This window comes from Eleutherodactylus coqui, chromosome 13 (assembly GCF_035609145.1).
Source record: "Eleutherodactylus coqui strain aEleCoq1 chromosome 13, aEleCoq1.hap1, whole genome shotgun sequence".
Taxonomy (NCBI): domain Eukaryota; kingdom Metazoa; phylum Chordata; class Amphibia; order Anura; family Eleutherodactylidae; genus Eleutherodactylus; species Eleutherodactylus coqui.
In genome coordinates, this window is record NC_089849.1 from 102,759,219 (window position 1) to 102,777,651 (window position 18,433).

At 45.5% G+C, this 18,433-nt stretch overlaps 1 protein-coding gene across 1 annotated transcript in view; it reads left to right on the forward strand.

The window, feature by feature from the left end:
• The window catches only part of BPTF (bromodomain PHD finger transcription factor), a 73,884-nt gene that overhangs the window by 43,395 nt on the left and 12,056 nt on the right, over positions 1 to 18,433 (forward strand). The window contains exons 18-28 of the mRNA XM_066585992.1: positions 1,144 to 1,261; positions 2,827 to 3,079; positions 8,223 to 8,384; positions 8,469 to 8,620; positions 8,815 to 8,944; positions 9,048 to 9,265; positions 9,344 to 9,560; positions 10,045 to 10,952; positions 13,281 to 13,363; positions 14,537 to 14,762; positions 18,105 to 18,421. Coding sequence (XP_066442089.1) covers positions 1,144 to 1,261; positions 2,827 to 3,079; positions 8,223 to 8,384; positions 8,469 to 8,620; positions 8,815 to 8,944; positions 9,048 to 9,265; positions 9,344 to 9,560; positions 10,045 to 10,952; positions 13,281 to 13,363; positions 14,537 to 14,762; positions 18,105 to 18,421 — 2,784 coding nt within the window. The remainder of the gene's footprint in view (positions 1 to 1,143; positions 1,262 to 2,826; positions 3,080 to 8,222; positions 8,385 to 8,468; positions 8,621 to 8,814; positions 8,945 to 9,047; positions 9,266 to 9,343; positions 9,561 to 10,044; positions 10,953 to 13,280; positions 13,364 to 14,536; positions 14,763 to 18,104; positions 18,422 to 18,433) is intronic.

Consider the following 18,433-nt stretch of genomic DNA (forward strand, 5'->3'; position numbering starts at 1 on the left):
CGCAATAAAAGTGATCAAAAAAGCCATATGTACCCCAGTAAAAACTACAGCTCGTCTCACAAAAAATAAGCCCTCATAGAGTGCCGTACATCAAAAAATAAAAAAGTTACAGGACTTTGAATGCAGCAATTTAGAATAGAAAAAAGATTTCCAAAAAAAGGGGGTTTTATTGCAGAAAAGTGGGAAAACCTAAAAAAAATGTAAGAATTTTGGTATCGTTGTAACCGTACCGGTCCGCAGAAAAAATGGAATGTCTCATTTATGCTGCATGATTAACGCTGTAAAAAAATAATAAAAAAATCTATGGCAGAATTGATGCATTTTCTCTCCCTGCTATCAAAAAAAAAAAATAAAAAAAAGTTTTACAATATAGTCTATGTACCCAAAAGTGGCACCGATAAAAACTACAGTTCGCCACGCAAAAAACAAGCCCTTATACGGCCGCGTCGACGGAAAAATAAAGTTATGACTTTTGATAAACGGAGAAGAAAATTCGCCAAAAATTGTTGCGTCCTTAAGCCCAAAATAGGCCATGTCATGAAGGGGTTAATGCACTTTGTAATATACATCGTGCATTAAATATTGGTCATACAGAAGTTATACACTTACCCCCTCCGGTGCTGACGTCCCTGTCTCCATGGCGCCGACCAAAGTCGCCTTCTCCCTGGATTAGACGCGCTTGCGCAGTCTGCCCACTTCTGTCTGGCTCCGGCGTGCTCTCGCCACAGAGGTCTTCTGCGCATGGGCAGAAGACCTGTGCGGCGCGAGCACGCCGGAGCAGCCCCTTCAGCACAAGCGCGTCTAATTCAGGGAGAAGAAGGCTTTGGTCGGCGCCATGGAGACAGGGACGCCAGCACCAGAGGGGGTAAGTGTATAACTTCTGTATGAACAATATTTAATGCACGATGTATATTACAAAGTGCATTAATATGGCCATACAGAAGTGTATAACCCCACTTGCTATCGCGGGACAGCCCCTTTTAACTATTGAAAAAAAAACAAGTGTTATTGCTCGCTTTTCACGTTGATTAAGAAATTGTAAATGTCAATTATGTCGTTAGTACTATACTAGGCCAGGTCCTTAATGAGTTAACAGTATTTGATGTGTACAAGCTGAATATAACTTTTATTCTCACTTTTCAGGGTGGAGAAGGAGAAGATCCAGTCTGGAGAAAGTAAGGGTGGGGACCTGAAGAAGGTAGAAGATGGGAAATCCCAAGTGGATGCACAACTGAAGCAGCAGCGTCTTACAGCCCAGCAGGTAGGTGTTTATTACACTACAACTGGTCTCCAACCTGTGACTTTCTAGTTTTGGATAAATGAAGCTCTTCTTGATTGGGGCTAATCAAGGCTGGAGCAATTAGACGAGATGCAATGTTGCAGAGTACATGTATAGTTATTAAGCATTGGTCCTCAACGCTGTTGCTCTACTTTAGGAGTCTACAACTCCTCGGCATACATTGACGGCCTGCCGTTCTGTCTAATTGCTGTAGCCTTGATCAGCACTCATCGAGAAGAGCTTCATTTATACAAAACTTTATTCATATTGAGAACCTAACAGTTAATTGATTAAAGTAAGAATTTAGTACAGTATTCAACAGAAAAAAATCTATGGTCCGCTGCCTATATCATCCATTCCCTTATCCTTGCTGTTACATGAAGGGTGTGGACACCTTTGCTGCCCCCCCCCCCCCCCTTCCCCCACTCCTCCCCTCTGAATCCATGTATTTGTGTTTTTTTTTTTAATGTTTTTACATTTAGATGTTAAAAATATTCAATTGTTTACTTTCTAGTCTTGCCCTGTGTCCCATTACAGTGATAGCTGGGGGACTGAAGGTAGTTTCACATTTGCGTCGGATCCTCCAGTCAGAGGTTCCATTGCAAATCCAGCTCAAAATACCAGCAGCACTTTTTCATCCATCTAAAAGCCAGGCAGCTAAGCGGAAAATTAACGGACCATGTTGTAGTGAATGGGGTCCATTTAGCCATGGGGATTCCCCTTTCCTGCTCCCAGAATGGAGCAGGAAAGGGGAACCACTGGTGCGGGTATGAACCCAACCATTCTTATACAATCCATCGGTCGGGCAGACAGACGGACTGCGGAACTAATGACCAAAGGGGGAGAGATCTGTATGCGCACTAGTGGGGGAAGATGTGTCATTTACTGCTACACAAGGGGAGAGTGAGGGAAGGAGACTTGTCCTAGACTTTTCTAACTCATGCTTTTATGACCCCTGTTAACCTTAAAGTGAAAGCTGTAACCATTGCTACATGTAAAAAAAAACAGCAATGTCAGCCAGCTCCATACTGTGGAGGAAGGGGGAGCTGTTCGCTGTAAGTGACTACTGATTGACTGCTAACATTGCTGCAGCGTGAGCAGTAACAGTAAATAAATGCAACCTAAAAAGTGAATGGTTGAAAACTTTTGACATTCAATTACAAGTATCATTTTGATGTAAAAATACATGAATTTAGAAAAAAAAATATTCATAGTCTTTATAGCGGTTTATTTATTTTATTTTTAAAAATACATTAGCCATCCCATGTCAATCAGCTTTTGACCTATTTTGATCGCTGCACTCCCCTGCAGCTGATCACATTCCGTCTAACCATGTGACCACTGCAACCAATCACTGTCTGTAGTGGTTCACTGTTGCAGCCAATGATGATCTGCAGTGGTCGCGTGGCTAGATAGAACTTGATCAGCTGCAGGGGAGTTCAGAGACCTGCGGGGCAGCAGAACGAGGCTGAACCGTGTGTTTTAAAATAAAATACATTAAATTACTGCTCTTCAACCCCTTTAACAGTTTAATGCTATTCTTTCAGAAACGGTTAGAACAGCAGAAGCAATTACCACTCACAGGATGTACCACAAGCACATCTACCACTAGTACCACCTTGACGACGCTTACCACACCACACAAAGTCGTGATGGGCTCCTTAACTGGCTCTGTAACCCCGGGAACCAAAGTAGTGCTGGCAACCAAGGTCGGGTCTCCAGCTACTGTGTCATTCCAGCAGAACAAGAACTTCCACCAGACGTTTGCCACATGGGTCAAGCAAGGGCAGACAACCACCGGTAATTGAGAAGCAATTTTCATACCATATGTTCATTATTAGCATAGGGGTCGGGGTTGTAGTCAAAGCGTAGAAAGAAACACTATTACTGGCCATTTTATTACTTGTAGCCAGTATTTTTTTTTAAAGTGGTTTTACTTTTTTGTAGACTCCATTTCTAATTCTCGGTTTTCCCAGAACTCGTCTCACAAGGGGTGAAAGGCTGGATGCTATGATATGTTTCATACACTACACACACAGAAGAGGAGATCGTTCTCCTGTAGCAGGCGCTGAACACCCTTGATAGTGTAGCTGTAAATTCAGTACTGGAATATGAGGTAAAACACTTACTAGACGCTGCAGCCACTTCTGTTTGTGTCTCTGCCTCCCGCCAATAGATTCTTTCTCCTCCCCCTTTATATAGACTGTAGTTGTAGTCTGATCTCTGTGTATGGACGTCTCTTAATGGACTTTCAGTACATTTAGAGTGAGTGATCAGTATAGGGGGAGGAGAAGTATCTGATTACGTTTTTAGAAAGAGGCATTTTTTTCCGTAATACAATATAGTATATTAAAAAGTTTTCTTTTCTCACTCATATCATTGGCAAACACGGACACCATGAGTATAGGCTCTTGTCACTAGGAAGCTGACCCTAATTACAAGAATGTTAGCTTCTCCTACCAGCCTATACCCACCCCTCCTGTAGACACTGAGCTAAATCCGTTTTAGCATAGTGTCTGAAGGAAGCAGATCCACCTACTTCTGCAGCAGGGCGTTCCCTTGTTAATTTAGTTTATTTTTACAAGTAAGAAACAAGGACGACTCTGTATTTCTGTTGGTGCCATTGAGACCCCAGCTAGCTCAGCAAACACAAGTGGGGGAAGAGTGCTAGAGCTCCCCTGTTGCCCACCATCCAGCTTCCAGGCTGCTCCCCTTCCAGTACTCCCACTCACCTGAGACGCGCTGAAGGGGTGACCCCCGCTTGTCTCACCTGTGAGCTGACTAGAAGAGAATCTGAGGTGGGGAGTATTGTATGAGGTGAGTATCACCCCTTCCTCCTCCTCAGCTCTTCGTTATAGGGTCAAAGTGAGGAACAACCTGTCTGCTCCTCCCTCCCCTGCTGCTACCCGATTCCATTTCACTGTCTGAGGGATGCACCATGGGGGGTAACAGTCAGCATACTTTGGTCTGCAGGCCCTGTCCCTGATCTCCTATGCATTTCTGTTCCCCTGCTGTGCTCGGTCGCTGTGTCTTCCACCCCGTTTGGCTTTACCTTTCGTCCCATTTTCATGCTCTCCCTGTGTGGTGCACCCCTGGAGGATCGCTAGCCTTTTGATCTCCTCTGCTCCTACTGAGTTACCAGCTGTCTTCACAGCCAGGCAGCTAAAACTGAAGCCCCTATCTTCTGCTCTGACTAGGCCACAACTCCTGGGTTTGGGGCATATATTGGGTAGTCCTTCCTTCCAAGGCAGCCACTCATTGGCTGTCGCTTCTGTCACTGCTTTGAGGCTAGAATTCGGGCCACTCTTCACTCCATCCTCCTCACTGGCAATTTTCACACATTAGCATTGTAGCCTACAGTTCTCCCCTGTGTTCCTGAAAGAGGTAGGCTTAGCTTTTGGCTTTCTCCTCTAGGATTCCTTCCTGTAGTGCCTGAACCCCTGATACTCCTGCATTAAACACTATACATAGGATTTCATCTCAAAGGAATAGAAACGCCCAGATAAATTCTCACGGACAAAATGTTCAGACCTCATGTATCGCTTGGCTGTGGGGATACTGTCTCAATGTGATCTAAGTCCCCAAAGATTGAGTCTTGGGTGTTTTGCTTTGCCAAGATGACAATCTATGACAAGGATCGATGCTGCCTTCTTTCGTTATCCTTTGCATCACCGCATAGAATACTTTGCCCTTTTCTGCCTTTGAGACAGCGGGTTCTGCCACTTAGCTGATCTTTGCTTTCTCCTGGGTGAACAGGGCCTCCAGTGAGTTAGTCCGCCCTAGTAAGAGCTGGTGGAACTCGCTCACTAGCTCTTTTACGTGAGAACACTTCTTTGTGATGCTTTGTTGGATGTGGGTGGCTTGTTTTCAGTGCTTCAGTTTCCATTGTGGCTATCCGCAAATTGGTCTGGTTCAAATAATGGTCAGCAGGCATGACCTCCAAACGTTCTTTAATGGCTTTACCTTTTGTGGGTTCTTGACATTTCAGGACACGATTGGATGAGAATATTTTGGAGGTGACTGGTGTTAAGAGTTCACATCTGCCCCAGAATAGGATTCGGCACTCCGGCCCTTTCAGGAAAACAAACCCCTGTTTTCGCTCTTTTAATAACTTCACCAACTTCTGCAGCTCTCGCCATCCCACTCAACTGGAAGCCAAGCCCAAGCCTTCTTTCAACTCCATCTCGTCGTCAGTCCTCCAAACTGGGCTGTGATAAGACCGCTACTGCATGAAGGACAGCCCCCGCTGGAACCTTTCAGGTTGTTGGGTTTTCTCAGGTTTCAAATGCCTGGTTCTGAGAGGTAGTCCTTTCTGACTACCACTTTGAGTTTTTCACCCTTCCTCCAAACTGTTTTTACCAGCCTACTCGTCCAAGGCTCCTGCTTTTTTCAGACAGTGGAGACGCTCCTTCAGCAAGGGGTGCTTGTGCCTGTACCTCCAGATCAAAGAATTCCAGGATACTACTCCAGTCTTTGTGGTCCCCAAAAAGGACAACTCTGTTCCTCCCATTCTGGATCTCAAGCCACTTCCGCAAGGAGTCTCTGAGATCAGTGATTGCCTGTATGGAGGCAATGGATCAATCCCTCTCATCAGCGCTTTGCAATTCTTTCTTTCCACTTCCACTTTGTGTCACTTCCCTTTTTTTTTAATTAAAGTATTTTTTATTAAACTTTTTCACCTTTTGCATATTTTAAAACATTTTTTTTAACAAATCTTTGGTTTCCCTTCCCTCCCTCCCCCTCCCCCTCTCACCCACCCCCTTCCCCTCACCCCCCTCCCTCCCCCATCCCCCCTAAGATCTCTCTCTCAACGTTCTGTTCTTTGGGTAAACTGTCTCTGAATGAACACAGTGTTGTGTCGTAAACAATAATAACAGTTCTTGTAACGTATATTTGTTTTCTTCTTTGGTCTTCGTGTTGCTTATCTTCTTGCTGTTTTCTTTTATTGATTCAGGGTTAGATTTTTTGTTGCATTCGAGGGGGGGTCATATTTCTTTTGCCCGTTGCCCGGTCTCTCTCTCTCCAATCCCTCCTTTCTTAACTTTTCCCCATTACTCCTTACCACTTTATTTTATTGTATATCGAGTCTGTAATTTGTTCTACATTTCCCAATAAACTTTATATATATCCATTACATACGGTGTCACTTCCCTTTGATCTGGCAACTGCTTCCTCGGTGATGGCCCAAGTGCTCTCCGTGGTGATTGTACTTCTCCATTCCAGGGGGTTGCAGTCATATACCCTATCTGGATGATATCATGGTGAAGGCTCCATTCAGACAGGAAAATCTTGCCAATCTTCAGATTATCCTGAGCACTGTAACCCAATTTTAGGTGGTCCTCAATTATCCCAAATCCTTTTTGGACCCTTTCTAGTAGATACATTTTCTGGGCTGTCATTTGACATCCTTTCAGCAAAGGCTGTCATTACTCAGTATGAACCATTCTCCCTTTAAAAGGAGGTCGGGGGCTCCAACCTTTCTCTGGTTTTGTATGCGTGTCCTGTGGGAGTCCAGCGCTCCCTCCTGTGCTGGATCTACTCCCTGACGATAGTACTCAGTTGCTACTACCTTCCCCTCTGCTGGTTTCTCCTTTCCACAGATGCCATGGTTAGGGGGAAACCTTCTGAAATCTCACAGCGCTAGGATCTGTAGTTTGGGAGGAGACGTCCCATCTCATCAACATCCTGGAACTCGGGCCGTTTTTTCTGTGCCTATAACATTGGACAGCCTTGTGGGCTTCCCTGTCCATTTTCAAGACCATGGCTATATCTTATCTAAACTACTGGGGAACAAAGCGGTCCACATCCCCAGCGTCAACAAATGGGATGCCAACTATCTCAGTCATAAACGAGTTGACCCAGGAGTCAAGTTTTTAGACCTAATCTGTGCCAGGTTGGGCATCACGGATCACGTTCCAGGTTCAACTGCAATATTCCTGGCTTCACCTCCCAGGTTTGGGATCCCGAGGCTCACACAGCAGACATACTTTTTGCTCCATTAGACCACTTTAGTCTCCTTTTATGTGTATCTATCTTTGCCTTTCATTCACGGAATTCTGAAGTGGGTGAAGTTGGAAGACATCACCACCATATTGATGGCTCCATACTGGCCCGGTCGGACATGGTATATCAAAGTGGTCTCTCTTCTGGCAGACCCTTCCTTACATACTTGCTCTTCAGCTCAAGTCTCTTCTCCCAAGGACTTCTCTTCCACCAGGGTTTAATGGTATGGCATGTTGAAATCACTATTTTCAAAGATTGAGGGTTCTCTGACTTTGTCATTCAAACCAAACTGCTGGTCCGGAAACCCTGTGCAAGTAAAAACAATAATAATTCGGTGTCCAGAGACAAGTATACCATCAAACAAGACCTGATAACCCAAGTAAAAAACAGACTAACCATGTATAAACTGTTAGAAGCTGTGTCTCCCAGTGAACTCAACAAGGAAAGGGTTTTACAGTAAGAGCAGTGAGACTATGGAACGCTCTGCCTGAGGACGTGGGGATGGGGAACCCACTAAAAGAGTATAAGGGGGTCCGGGACGCCTTTCTTGAGTGTTACAATTATTTGATATTCTAGTCCCTGATTACTTCCGAAGGGCCGGTGATCCAGGGGAAAATTGGCTTCTGCCTCAATAGGTTGTTTGCCTCCCTCTGGATTAACATTGGGGGGTAATAGTCTGAACTGCATGGACATCTGTCTTTTTTCAGCCTTACATACTATGATGCGGTGAGTACTCAAAACCCAAAAAAAAACAACTTATCTTTGTTTTATAGAAAAAGTTTAGTTTATAAAAGCGACAGGAAAGAGGAAGACTAAATAGAATAGTGTCTAAGTGCATGTTCTGCGGTCAGGTGGACTGTAGGTCATTGTGGTCATTTTAGACCTTACTGGCTGCAATTTAGTGACGGCAAATAACTGTCGGATACATTGTGTTTTGTAGCTTCGAACACAGATGTTTCATCCGCCACATCTATCACCACCTCAGGCCAAACTTTCCAAATAAGTGGAAGTCCAGTGTCTGTGACTGGGAAGGTCCTCACTAAGCTGCCTGTTCCAGCCAATAGCAAGATATTAGCAGTGAATGTACCCTCGTCACAGGGAGGTAGGGACAAGGAAGTAGTGTGGTTTTTCCACCTTATTCCTTTGTGGGTCTGTCATGTCATACAATTCTTCTCTGTCCTTTCAGGTGTTGTCCAGGTGCAGCAGAAGGTGTTGGGCATAATACCATCCACCACAGGAGCGCAGCAAACCTTTACAACGTTCCAGCCGCGGACAGCGACTGTTTCCATTCGGCCCAGCAACATGGGAACTACTTGCACCACTACGACAGCCCAACAGGTGCTTATAAATAATAGCATATCAGATGTATACTGCGTGAATGAGGCCTGAAGTTGAGTTTTACTTCCTAGAAGCATCTATGACTATTAGTGTTCATGTTCTGCTGCTTGTTAGCTTTTGAGATCCCAGGTCAGATGCATGAAATAAACCCAGCGATCACACTAATGACTCGCCACTTCTCTGCCCTGATGTAGGTGATTACTGCCGGCGCACAAATTCGGCCAGCGATGACCGTGATCCGGACACCTTCCTTGCAGCAGTCTTCTGTTGGGAAGCCCGTTATGCGCACGCCGCTCATGGTGCAGCAAGGGATCCTGCAGTCTGGTAAGGGGTTTCTGTGATCTGGTTTTGTAGTAGAACAGATTCTGTAGCGATTGCTAGCATTGTATTGTGTACCCCATTTCGTTTTTACCTGCATGTCTTTTAGGTCAACCTCAGCAAGTAGTAACGCAAATCATAAGGGGTCAGCCTGTTACCACTACTATGCCCCTAGGGACTACAGTTTCCAGTGGAGGGCTTAAGGTGGGCACACCAGTTCAACAAGCTCAGCCACAGGCCACCACCCCGCAGGCTACAAGACCTCCTCAGCAGGGACAGGTGAAACTGACCATGGCTCAGCTGACACAACTCACCCAGCAGCAGCAGGTAAGATCCAGGTTTGCAATGTTTTGACTGGTACAGGGGGAATAGTCGTCTTATTTGATAATACTTGTATTTTTCTAGGGTGGAAACCAGAGCCTTACGGTTGTGGTCCAGGGTCAAGGACAGACCACTGGACAGCTGCAGTTAATACCGCAAGGTGTCACCGTAATTCCCAACCCCGGTCAGCAGTTAATGCAAGCTGCAATGCCAAATGGTACCATCCAAAGGTTCCTGTTTACTCCGCTGCCTCCGGGTTCCACATCAGCCAGCACAGCTGTCACCTCCAGCTCCACTGCAGGTATGTGGCCGGCCTGCCTACTGATCAGATGTTTAGTTTGGACTAATAAGACTTGCTCATTATATACCAAAACCGAGGATGCCCGGCCAAATTTCGGAAAATATGGGGGACTTGGTTAGACTCCCACTCTACTTTGCCTATGGAATGAGCCTCCAGGCCCGACCCCCCCCCCCCCAAACAAACGCCAGCAGACTCACATTTCTCGTTTTTTTTTACCAAGACCGAAACAAGACAGAGCAGAATCAGTTAAAAAAAAAGTTTTAAAGTTTATTGTTATTAAGAAACTTAAGAAATATTGTAACAAGATTTGTATTGGTTTAATAACGGAAAATATATATGTGAATAAGGATGTACCTAACAAAGTTTCTCTTCATTCTGTATTATGCATCACATTTTTTTTTCAAAATAAAACGAATTTTAAAAAAAAAGATTTGCTCATTATAGCTTCTGAATTCATAATTTTTCCTTTTTTTTACCTTGTTAGTATCTTCATCGTGTGAACAGAAATCTGCAGTTCAGGTTCATAACAACCAGTCCATTCCTCCAGCTCTCGCTCCAGCCCAGTCTTCACAGACCCTGCCTCCATGTACAGACCCTCTTATGTTACCACCTCAGACCTCTGATCTGACCTTGCCCACTTCCCTGATTCATCCGCCACAGTCGCAAGCATCTCACCATACTGGTACCTCAGAGGATGGACAGCTGAAACAGCAACTAGCTGCGGCATCCAGCATGCCCCTAACACTGCCAGAGATGGCCCAGCAGACTATCTTTCCAGTGCAGGGCCCGCTTTCCTCAGAGACCACAAATGCTGCTCACATGCCCCAAGTCTCTGTCCAGATGCCGTCACAGCCTTCAGTGCAACCTCAGCTCCTGAGTCGACCCCAAGTTCAAACTTTGCCACCCAATTCAAGTCAAACGCATCACTCAATCCAGATGACTCTGCCAGCATCATTCCACATTCAATCACCACCACTCCAGGCTGTATCCCAGTTAAAGCCTCAGCAGCACATCCAGCCAGCGAACCAAGTACAGTCTCCAACGCGGGCACAAGTGCAGATCCAACCGGCTCAGACACAGGTTATTACAGTGCCCCAGCTCCACCAACAAATGCAGGTTCTCTCCCATCTTCCTCCGCAGGTAATGGCTCAGATTCAGCAAGGAGGAATTCCTCAGCAAATCAAACTGCAGTTGCCTTTCCAAATCCAGCAGGCAGGAACGGCACAGACTCACCAAATTCAAAATGTTGTCACTGTGCAAGCATCTAGTGTCCAGGAGCATCTGCAGCGGATAAAGCAGATCCAAGAACAGCAAAGTAAGAAGAAACAGCAAGAAGTTAAGAGAGAACAAACCCTGCAAGGAACCAACCAGAGCGAGATCATCCAGAAGCAGGTGAGATCCAGGTTTGCAAAGTTTTGATTGGTGCAGGGGTTATAGTCGTCTTATTTGAGGGTGGAAATCGGAGCCTCATGATTGTGGTCCAGGGTGAAGGACAGGAGTGTAGTGTTGTGGTGAACGGCATAAGGAGTATTCCCATCTTACAAAATGACATGAGATCTTCCTTTTAATGACCGGTGGAAGTGTGACCTCTTGGATCCCCACGGATTGTGAGAATGAAGGGGCTGTAGCGCTGGTGTCGTTATCCTTGAACAGAGGCGCCGCTGCCTACCAGTTGTGCAGGGAACTGCAGCCGGACCCCAGTCACTTGTAGTTGCAGATCGCTGCACGACCGGTTGGGTATTTGTCACCGAAGGACCACAAATCATAAAACTTAACTTTTATTAGTTTCTAAATAATTAAAAGGGTACTTTTATTTTCTCATATGTGACCTCAGTCACACACAAAAATTAATTAAAATCAATAGGGCTCGAATGATGAGGTGGTAAGTGTTGCTCTATCACAATGGACAGTGTAGTGGAATCTCTGCTCTATATTGTTGAGATTCTTCTCTGTTTACCACTCTCTCATCTCCTGTTATCTTCCCCTGTCCAGGGATGGTAAGATATCTGTTGGTAGTGACTTACGCCAACAATTAAATATTTGGAGGGGTAAGGCACTTATTATCAGTGACCTAAAATCAGTAATTTCCACTGATAATTCTATATCAGGTTGTTCTCTTTTATATGTCAATGTCATTATCTATTTCAACACCTATTGTTCTATGTCCACAGATCAATCGGACGTTTTTAGTTAGTCTTGTTGCCAAATGGGTCACAGTAGAGTAGTGTGTGTTATTTTTAGGGTTAACAATTCATTATCCTTATTGCTGTACCAGGCAGACACATTTATTTCCAGTGGCACCTCTTGATATCGGTTACTTGTCAGTGGTTGCTGATTAAATGTATTTTAATGAGCTGCAGGCAGATAATATATGTTCCTATTAGAACGGTGTTTTGGGTGACTGATTTTATAGGTGTCACCTCAATATATCACCATTAGATGTTAAATCCAAAGCACAAGTTCTCTCAGCTTGATGTATCAGATTTATATTCAGTCAATAGTCTAGGACAATTCCTAATGTCTGTAACCCATCACATGTACTGCTCATCTCCTGTAGCTAATGTAATTGTCCACAGGGGACGGGCGCAACCGGATAAAACCGTTGATGGTTATCAGGGATCATAATAAATTATCCCCAGTAATGATGTCCTTTAAATATATTCTCTCTCTTCCTTATAAGTAGACAGCGTTCAAAAGATGTATCTCTGCTACTTATAAAGGTAGATTTTATATAGAGAGATCATATATAAAGTGCAGATAGATAGCAGCTAATATTAGCAACCAGTCTGATTTTCATTTATAAGCTACTCATCCCTTTTGGCTTAAAAGCAGGGATTGAATGCAAATAGATGGGTTGGTTGGTAGCCTAGAATTAATCATAGGCTACCACCTATACCGATGCCCCTTCAACTGATAATCTCTGTCTCTACCGGTTGGGTAGATGCAATAAATAGGCTGTAGCGCTTGCACCAGAGAGAGATCATGTGACGTCTGAACTTAATAAAGTCCCGTTGTAATGCCTCATTTATACAATTAGAAATACATATCGGAAAAATCAGATGTGGATTTCAATGAAAAACCTTGTGGCTTCTGTAGATCTGCACACGGATTAGCCCCATAGATGGACATGCTCATTCTTGAACTCATTGGAATAGTAAAAAGATGGGGATTTTGTTGCAGAGTCCATGTCGGAAAAACTCCCTGTGACCAGCGTCTTAGGGATGGAGCAGAACAACAAATGGATGATCTATAGAGTTGGGGTGGTTTCAGACGGAGTGATTAGCATTCAAATGGTGCAGGATTATGGATCCCAGGAGGAACAACGTGGAGCATTTATAGGTCAAATGGTTTTTTTTGGTGAACACCTTTCAGACTTAGAACTTGAGCTTTCGACGGGAAATTGAAAAAAACCAGACATTACAAACAGAATGATAGAATGAAAGGGGGCGGGTAAAGGAGTTTCCGCCAGTTACCAACAAAGAACTGCATTAAAAAAGGAACAAATGTATATGAAATTCTCTCAGAATAAGTTCTTATTAAATTGATACATCCGTAGATGTTAAAATACAACCTGATTTGTTTAAAAGAAAACCCTTTCCCCCGTGACCTGTGATATGGGTGGGAAATAGAAGTAACTGACATTTTGATTAAAAAAACCCACGTTTGATGTGTCATTGGTCCAATGTCGTGTAGGGAAACTGATCGCTCTCTGCCCTGCAGGTCGTGATGAAGCAGAATGCCGTCATTGAGCACTTGAAGCAGAAGAAGACCATGACGCCAGTGGAGAGAGAAGAAAACCAGCGGTACAACGCACTTGTTCTTTCTAGTACAACGCCTGTGTGTTCAGTAACCGGCAAAAATGTAACTCCTTGACATGGCCAATTTGTTGCATTTTGGGTTTTTTCGCCTAACTTCCCGAAGGCATAACTTTTTTCTTTTCTCTTCTTCTTTTTTTTCTGTCCATAGAACCATTAGAAGGATTGTTTTTGTTGGAAAAGTTGCCTTTTTTTGTTATGGCACCATACAATGTATTTATACATAGTTAATGCCCATTTAGACACAACGATTATCGCTCAAAAGATGTCTTTTGAGCAATAATCGTTGTGTCCATTTACAGCGCAAGGTGATCACTCAAACGTTGACAGATGGGCGCTCCGAGCAGAGAACAGCTGGATGCAGAAGACAAGTGGCCCCGTTTGTCTTCTGCATTCCCCACTCGGAGCGCTCAGCTGTATAACAGCTGGGCGCTCCATGCAGAGAAGACAAGAGGGGCCGCTTGTCTTCTGCATCCAGTTGTTTCCTGCTTTGATTGCCTAGCTGATATACAGCTGAGCGCTGCGAGCGGGGTATGAAGAACGCAGCTGGACCTAGCCTGTGTTCAAGGAGAGGGATACAGATGAAACAATAGTATCAGCTGTAACCCGCTGTGAATTCCTGATAAAGCTCATCGTTGTCTTTCAGCACGCTGAAAGACGATGTTGAGCGATGGGAGAACGAAAACGGTACAATGTCAATGCAGTTACACACAACGATTATCGCTCAAAAGACGGCTTTTGAGCAAATTTTGAACGATAATCGTTGTCTAAATGGGCTTTTATTTGATTGTCCCTTAACTGGTATCTTGGTGCAATAAAGGTTGTGAGATGGAGAAATTGGACAAAACGTCCTAATTTTATTAAATGGATTAAAAACCAGCATAAGATGCGCGTTTCGGGGTGAACTCCATCAGTTAAGCTGGGTAGGGCAGTAGAAGAGAGAAGTCGGGCTGGGAACGCAGCTGTCATGACAGTCGTTTGACAGCACCATCGTGTTGTACGGGTGGGATTGGATGACCATTCTAGTGACCCACACCATCTGCAATATGTTGTATATCAACAGACCAACGAGAAACTGTTCTCTCTGAAGAACGAATCAGGATGATGGGGGCAAAATGGGAACAATAACTGACTCTTGTTTTTGGTCTTTTTTTTTTTTAGGATGATTGTGTGTAATCAGGTGATGAAATACATCCTGGATAAGATCGACAAGGAAGAAAAACAGGCGGCAAAGAAACGCAAGCGAGAGGAGACTGTGGAGCAGAAGAAGAGCAGGCAGAACGCCAGCAAGCTCTCAGCCCTGCTCTTCAAGCACAAGGAGCAGCTGAAGGCGGAGATTCTTAAGAAAAGGGCGCTCCTGGACAAAGAGCTGCAGATCGATGTTCAGGTATGTCTGGGCAGCTGGAGTGGAGATTAACTAGGAGTAGAACTACACTCTTGGTCCAAAGAAAAAAAATAATCCCACCTACAGAAGTTGTCATTTTTGCTACAAACCTCGTCCTACAGTTCCATCTCAAGCAAATCTGTAAATGATGAGAGTGGTGGTGATTAGATGGACGGTCTTGTCACCGGAGGCCCTAAAAATGGTTCCGCCCTTGGCCTATAAAAGGCATTCGGAGGCCCCTTGTGTGTTGTGACCTCTTCTTCCGCTTGTGTTGCGCTTGTTGACCACTAGACACCTCTACGACGCAGAGAAGAGATGTCACCCCGTTACCAGAGTCTGAGAGGGGCGCATTATTGGGATGTGAGAAGCTGGATGGTCGTATCGAGGAATTGTCCCCACCGGCTGTTCTGACCAGACTGTTAGGGGGTGTTGCGACCAGTGAATGGGAACACACAAGGTGACCAGGCTCAGGACGCCCCCTACAGACCACCAGTAGAGAGGAACGTCTGACCAGACTGTTAGGAGGTGTTGGGACCAGTGGATGTGTGAGGACACACAAGGTGACCGGGCTCAGGACCCCCCTACAGACCATCAGTAGAGAGGAGCATCTGACCAGACTGTTGGGAGGTGTTGGGACCAGTGGATGTGTGAGGGCACACAAGGTGACCGGGCTCAGGACGCCACCTACAGACCACCAGTAGAGAGGAGCATCTGACCAGACTGTTGGGAGGTGTTGGGACCAGTGGATGTGTGAGGGCACACAAGGTGACCGGGCTCAGGACGCCCCCTACAGAGCACCAGTAGTGAGGAGCATCTGACCAGACTGTTAAGAAGTGTTGGGACTAGTGGATGTCTGACGGCACACAAGGTGACCGGGCTCAGGACCTCCGACAGACCACCAGTAGAGAGGAACGTCTGACGAGACTGTTAGGAGGTGTTGGGACCAGTGGATGTGTGAGGACACATAAGGTGACCGGGCTCAGGACCCCCCCTACAGGCAACCAGTAGAGAGGAGCGTCTGACCAGACTGTTGGGAGGTGTTGGGACCAGTGGTTGTGTAAGGGCACACAAAGTGAACGGACTCAGGGCGCCCCCTACAGACCACCGGTAGAGAGGATCCTGTGATCGTAAGACAAGCACCAGCAGCTCCAATTGTTTTGTTGTCATCCATCCAGAGACAGGTGGCGCCATCATTACACCCGGGTGTCTGTCGGAACCATTACCAGGCGCTTGGCTGAAGGACATTAGGTCTCACAGCACCCATTACTTGTACGGCCGCTTCTAAGAGGTTTCCAGCAGGATTTTGCTCGGCGCACACACAAAGGGGGGTCACAGGAAGCCCCCACAACATTGTCACACTTCCGTGGCTGCCTAGTTGCCCGATTTATTACCAATAGAACATGTATGGGACCATGTGGGACACTAAGTTCAACAGCCGACAAGTTTACACGATCTAGAGCAGCGGTGTTAAACGCATTTTCACTGCGGGCCACATCAGCATTATGGCTGCCTTCCAAGGGTCATTTATTAGCGCTCATTCACACTGGTGTATTTGTGCTCCATATAAAAGCATATTTTTTACGCGCATAAAATGGGGAGTTTAAACACCATTGATTTGCATTTGGGATATTCAGATATACGTTTTTCACGTGTTCTTTATGGGAAATTAATCGCAACATGTACTATTTTGGTCCATATCACAGACCAAAATTGCCCATTAAAGTCAATGCAATCACGTAAATATGCAGTGAATACACATAGTACTTGAGTATTCACTGTGTATTTACACATGGAGCCAGGAGGAATATTTGGGTCCGTCTGTCCTTCCTTCCTTCCTTCCTTCCTTCCTTCCTGTCTGTGAATTTGCATGCAAAATAAAAACCAAAATGAATGCAGGTCCAGATACGCAGTGAGTACACATATTATTTGTGGTCTGTGAAAGCGCTGCCTATTTCACGGACCACGACTGCATACACCAGTGTGAATGTAACTACTCTTTAACATGGCTATGGAGTTCTATATGCTATGATAGGGTTTTCCCCCTTTCCACCTCTTCTAGCACCGAATTTCCTATCTTGAAGGGTGTCTAGGGTGCCCGGATAGGGCTGTCACAGCTGTGACACCACCTGCAAGTTGCTGACAGAACAGTGTAGTAGTGCACCATAGCTCAGAATCCAAGATGGCACCCACTGTCTGTGCTGGCACCACCCCCTCTGCCAATCTCTTGCTGTGTCCTCTGTGGAAAGTGGAGTCTCGGTCCTTCTGCATCAGGATGCCGTCGCAGGCCACAAAAAATAACGTGGTGGGCCAGGTTTTATGGGTGCCCGTTTTACATCTTGCATCCAATCTAGAGGCAGTTCAAAAGGGTACTGGAGCCTCTATGCCCGCCAGTATCACATCTTGTATCCAAGCTAGAGGCAATACAACAGGGTACTAGAGCCTCCATGCCTGCCCGTATCACATCTTGTACCCAAGCTAGAGGTGGTACAACAGGGTACTAGAGCCTCCATGCCCGCCCGTATCACATCTTGTACCCAAGCTAGAGGTGATACAACAGGGTACTAGAGCTTCCATGCCCACCCGTATCACATCTTGTATCCAAGCTAGAGGTTGTACAACAGGGTACTAGAGCCTCTATGCCCACCTGTATCACATCTTGTATCCAAGCTAGAGGCAGTACAACAGGGTACTAGAGCCTCCATGCCTGCCCTATCACATCTTGTATCCAAGGTAGAGGCGGTACAACAGGGTACTAGAGCCTCCATGCCCACCTGTATCACATCCTGTATCCAAGCTAGAGGCGGTACAACAGGGTACTAGAGCCTCCATGCCCACCTGTATCACATCTTGTATCCAAGCTAGAGGCGGTACAACAGGGTACTAGAGCCTCCATGCCCACCTGTATCACATCTTGTATCCAAGCTAGAGGCGGTACAACAGGGTACTAGAGCCTCCATGCCCACCTGTATCACATCTTGTATCCAAGCTAGAGGTTGTACAACAGGGTACTAGAGCCTCTATGCCCACCTGTATCACATCTTGTATCCAAGCTAGAGGCGGTACAACAGGGTACTAGAGCCTCCATGCCCACCTGTATCACATCTTGTATCCAAGCTAGAGGCGGTACAACAGGGTACTAGAGCCTCCATGCCCACCTGTATCACATCTTGTATCCAAGCTAGAAGCGGTACAACAGGGTACTAGAGCCTCCCTACAAGGGTCCGTTCTCCACAATAAATTCTCTTTTTGCTCTGATATTGTAATCTTATACCATTGTTACAATCGCAAAGGGGAGGGATGTTACTGACAATAAATGTATATCATGAATCTTCTGATCTTTTGCAGGAGGAGCTGAAGAAAGATCTGCATAAAATTAAGAAGGAGAAAGAGCGAGTTCAGATTGCCGCTGCTGCACTTCCTCCCCCACCTCCACCGTCGCCCCCCTTGCCCTCACCACCACCACCACCTCCTCCTGTACAGAGACCGTCACCCACTTCCCCCACCTCTGTTCCCACTTCTTCCCACAAACGGAAGAGAGAAGAGGAAAAGGAGCATTTTCCTTCCAAGTCGAAAAAGAAGAAAATTATTTCCTCTACCTCAAAAGACAGCAAGAAAGACAATAAACTCTACTGCATCTGCAAGACGCCCTATGACGAATCAAAGTGAGTAGAGCT